Source organism: Salvelinus sp. IW2-2015, unplaced genomic scaffold, assembly GCF_002910315.2.
Source record: "Salvelinus sp. IW2-2015 unplaced genomic scaffold, ASM291031v2 Un_scaffold2575, whole genome shotgun sequence".
In the NCBI taxonomy this organism is placed as follows: domain Eukaryota; kingdom Metazoa; phylum Chordata; class Actinopteri; order Salmoniformes; family Salmonidae; genus Salvelinus; species Salvelinus sp. IW2-2015.
In genome coordinates this window covers 52738-56317 of record NW_019943885.1, presented here as the reverse complement: position 1 = coordinate 56317, position 3580 = coordinate 52738, and the positions used below count along the sequence as shown (strand labels likewise).

General features: G+C 42.6%; 1 protein-coding gene, 1 long non-coding RNA gene and 1 pseudogene across 3 annotated transcripts in view; 1 reads left to right on the top strand and 2 right to left on the bottom strand.

Moving 5' to 3' along the window:
• The window catches only part of LOC139025374 (chloride intracellular channel protein 4-like), a 4542-nt pseudogene extending 4511 nt beyond the window's left edge, over positions 1–31 (top strand).
• LOC139025375 (uncharacterized) overlaps positions 1–163 on the bottom strand; it is a 5902-nt gene extending 5739 nt beyond the window's left edge. Inside the window, exon 1 of the long non-coding RNA XR_011476950.1 lies at positions 89–163. This is a non-coding gene — a long non-coding RNA (uncharacterized lncRNA). The remainder of the gene's footprint in view (positions 1–88) is intronic.
• A 1990-nt stretch (positions 164–2153) lies between these two features.
• The window catches only part of urp2 (urotensin II-related peptide), a 9212-nt gene continuing 7785 nt past the window's right edge, over positions 2154–3580 (bottom strand). For both annotated transcript variants that reach the window (XM_024141505.1, XM_024141507.1), the window contains exons 3-4: positions 2611–2773; positions 2154–2487 (exon numbers count right to left, since the gene is read on the bottom strand). In XM_024141505.1, coding sequence (XP_023997273.1) covers positions 2456–2487; positions 2611–2773 — 195 coding nt within the window. In that variant the 3' untranslated portion in view covers positions 2154–2455. The remainder of the gene's footprint in view (positions 2488–2610; positions 2774–3580) is intronic.

The following is a 3580-nucleotide window of genomic DNA, read 5'->3' as shown; positions in this document are numbered from 1 at the left end:
GTATCTCTCAACACATTTAGGCAAACGATGACAAAACAGGAAACCAGTGACAAAGACTTCCTAATTGACCTTAGACCCCTTGCGTCACCTCTCTTGTTGCTGGGCTTCTTGGGTTGCTGTGGGAGGGACTTCTTGAAGTTTCGGCCACTCAGGCTGTCTATGCGTCAGTGCGCGGCCGGAGGCAGTGACGCACCTCCAACATCCACAGGAGGCACTGTGGTGGTTTTCACTCTATCCCCTCACTACCTTCAGTACAGGAATAGAAGAAGTCACACTTTAGTTCCAAGCAGGCAGGGGATCCTTTCAAATGATGTATCACAGTAAGATTAACATTTATAAAGGAGAAGTTCAGGTTCCAACTTAATGTAAGATGGTTCCGCACCTGAAAGTAGTCTACGGGCAAAGAAACTGTATTCCATGGTTAAGTTTTCTTTAAACAGCCACTACAAACATCAGGTACTTTAGCCAATCGCTAGCTAGCAATCAATGGAGGTGACAGGGGCAAAAGTGCAATGTAAAAAATAAAAAAAATGGCCAAATCACATTTAAAGTAACATTAAACAAAATATGAGTTGATTTGGCCTAGAATTTAGAAAAATTGCACTGTTGCCCCATCACTCCCATTGATTTATTACTTTCTAAAACACATCCTGGTGTGAAAGTAACTATTATATCCGAAGGCAGTAGGAATATCATAAACACGAATCTCCTTCTTTTAATTTGCCTACATAGATGTGGCCAAACGAATCAAATAGCGAGAGGGGGAGGAGGGAGAGACTGAGAAGGCCCAATCCCAAATTGTGTGTGCATGTGTGTGTGTGTGTGTGTGTCTTTGTGCACTCACAGGTTGGGTTGCACGGCACTCATATGTAGTGTCATGCCTGCTGTGAATGTAAGACCACTAGACAGAGAGGTCTGCATCTATTCCACATCTAGTCCTTTTGGCCAAAGCCCTCTGCGGTGCACTATAATACAGGTATACGGTGTCATTGAAGACACAGACACTGTTAGAAACCTAGAGTACGAACTCTAACAGCGTGTAGTACTATCTACTAATATTGCAACATTGTAAAACTAAGTGTTATAACCTCTGTGTCTTAGAGGAATAGCAGAGCACAGGTAGACACGCCATACTTATATGAATATGCAACACTTTGGCCTTGACCACAGTATTAACCTATATATAAAAATTAACATACATATACTTTATAAATTCACTTTTCTTTAGTTTCTCCCCCGTCTTATCTATGGGTCTATGGGTGAATAATAATCAATAGTAAAAAGCTTTTTGATGTCAAGGTCTGACTTTTCTATTTGTACGTTTTGTAAAAGCAAATCTGCTTTAATACCATTTATATCGAATTCTATTGACCATAACATAATTGTGGGTGGGGCTTTCTGTTGAGAAGCTCACCTGTTTGGGCCTTCCTGAACATGCAGGTTGAATCGGAAGCCATTTTGATTGTGGCGGAAGTGTGTACTGTATCTCTCTATGCAATACTGACACAACCCTGTGTACTCGCCTTATAATCCTCACCAGAGGAGACTTTATTAAACTGATTTCAGAACAGTGATTTGTCTTTGATATTTTTGTTACCTTGCTTTGTGTACCTTTTGATGTATGACAACTTCTGACAGACTTTTGAATATGGGGTGAACTTTCCCTTTAAACCTCAACCCAGTCACCCACAGTCACCAAGGCAACGGTACAACTGACTCTTCTGTGGAACCCGAAACTTAAAAGCCCTAATATCAACAAGTGTAGTTTACAGTGCCACCATGGGTTACCATGGGGACATCCTCTCCAGGAATTCTAGAGTTTTGCAAGAAGTGTGTAAATCTCTTATGTAAATCTCTACCACCAATGTAAGCAGTCCAGTAACATTACATTATACAACCAATGTGTACATAACCTTTAAGACAATAGTCTCTGAGCTTTGCGAATAATGCCACGAACCCTCTCAAATGATCTTGTGAGCTCCTCAAAAAACAGCAATACATCTGCCCTCAACCTCATCTTTAGCAGCCAACTGCACACAGTTTCAGTCATTTTGGTAAATTTGGACATATTGGTCATTCCATAATGAACAACTGAGAGAGTGAGCGAGAGAGAGAGGGATCTGTAGAAAAATAAACGTGTCTTTATTGTCCTATAGTTTTATCATGCTTGGGTCATCTTTATTAGAGATCACACACAGCGTTTTCTCTTCTATAAACGGTTAACAGACTTTCGTGCACATAGGCACAAGTACACACGTRGATGATGGGGCAACCTGATTGGTCAGTACTGTTATTCATGAGCCAATGAAAAGGTCAGTGGTGGCGCCAGGCCTCCGATGCCTCGCCGCATTGGTTGCCTAGTGCCTGGGTGTAGGGTGGGGGTAGGATGGAGTGAATGTTGGTTTGGAGGGTACCATGGATGTTTATAGGGGTGTTTGTCAGGGTCTGTGGAGGATCAGTTTTGGGAGCAGTACTTCCAGAAACACACTGTTGGAGAGAAAGAGAACGAGATTAGGAAGTTGAGCATTATCTTCAAATATTAGCAAACATGACAAAACAGGAAACCAGTGACAAAGACTTCCTAATTGACTTTTGACCCCTTGCAGTCACCTCTCTTGTTGCTGGGCTTCTTGGGTTGCTGTGGGAGGGACTTCTTGAAGTTTCGGCCACTCAGACTGTCTATGCCGTCAGTGCTGGGCCYGGAGGCAGTGACGCTACCTCCAACATCCACAGGAGGCACTGTGGTGGTTTTCACTCTATCCGCCTCAGCTACCTTCAGTACAGGAATAGAAGAAGTCACACTTTAGTTCCAAGCAGGCAGGAGGATCCTTTCAAATGATGTATCACAGGTACAGTATTTAACATTTTATAAAGGAGAAGTTCAGGTTCACAACTTAATGTAAGATGGTTCCGCACCCTGAAAGTAGTCTACGGGCGAAGAGAAACTGTATTCCATGGTTAKGTTWTCTTTAAACAGCCACTACAAACATCAGGTAGCTTTAGCCAATCGCTAGCTAGCAATCAATGGAGGTGACAGGGGCAAAAGTGCAATGTAAAAAAAAAAAAAAAAAATGGCCAAATCACATTTAAAGTAACATTAAACAAAATATTGAGTTGATTTGGCCATAGAATTTAGAAAAATTGCACGGTTGCCCCTATCACTCCCATTGATTTATTACTTTCTAAAACACATCCTGGTGTGAAAGTAACTATTATATCCGAAGGCAGATAGGAATATCATAAACACGAACAGCATTGATTTACCACTTTCTTCTTCTTTCCTGAATTTCGAATTTCTGCCGTTTGCTGACCCTCTGGGCATCATGGTCATCCGTGTGCTCAGAGTGCTGTTGATCGTCCTGCTGAGTTCCTCCAGCGCTGACAGCATCTTCAGGATCTGGGCTCGTCTATCTGGACTGCTCATCACCGGATCCATCTTCAATCGTCTATCCGACTGCTGGTGGGTGTGGATGTCTTTCTCCGACCAACAGGGATGCTGGTCATCAGTATGGTCTTCAGCAGTTTAGAAGCGTTGACCGTTGACGGTTCCGTTCTCTCTTGCACAATTGAGTCGCCGGTA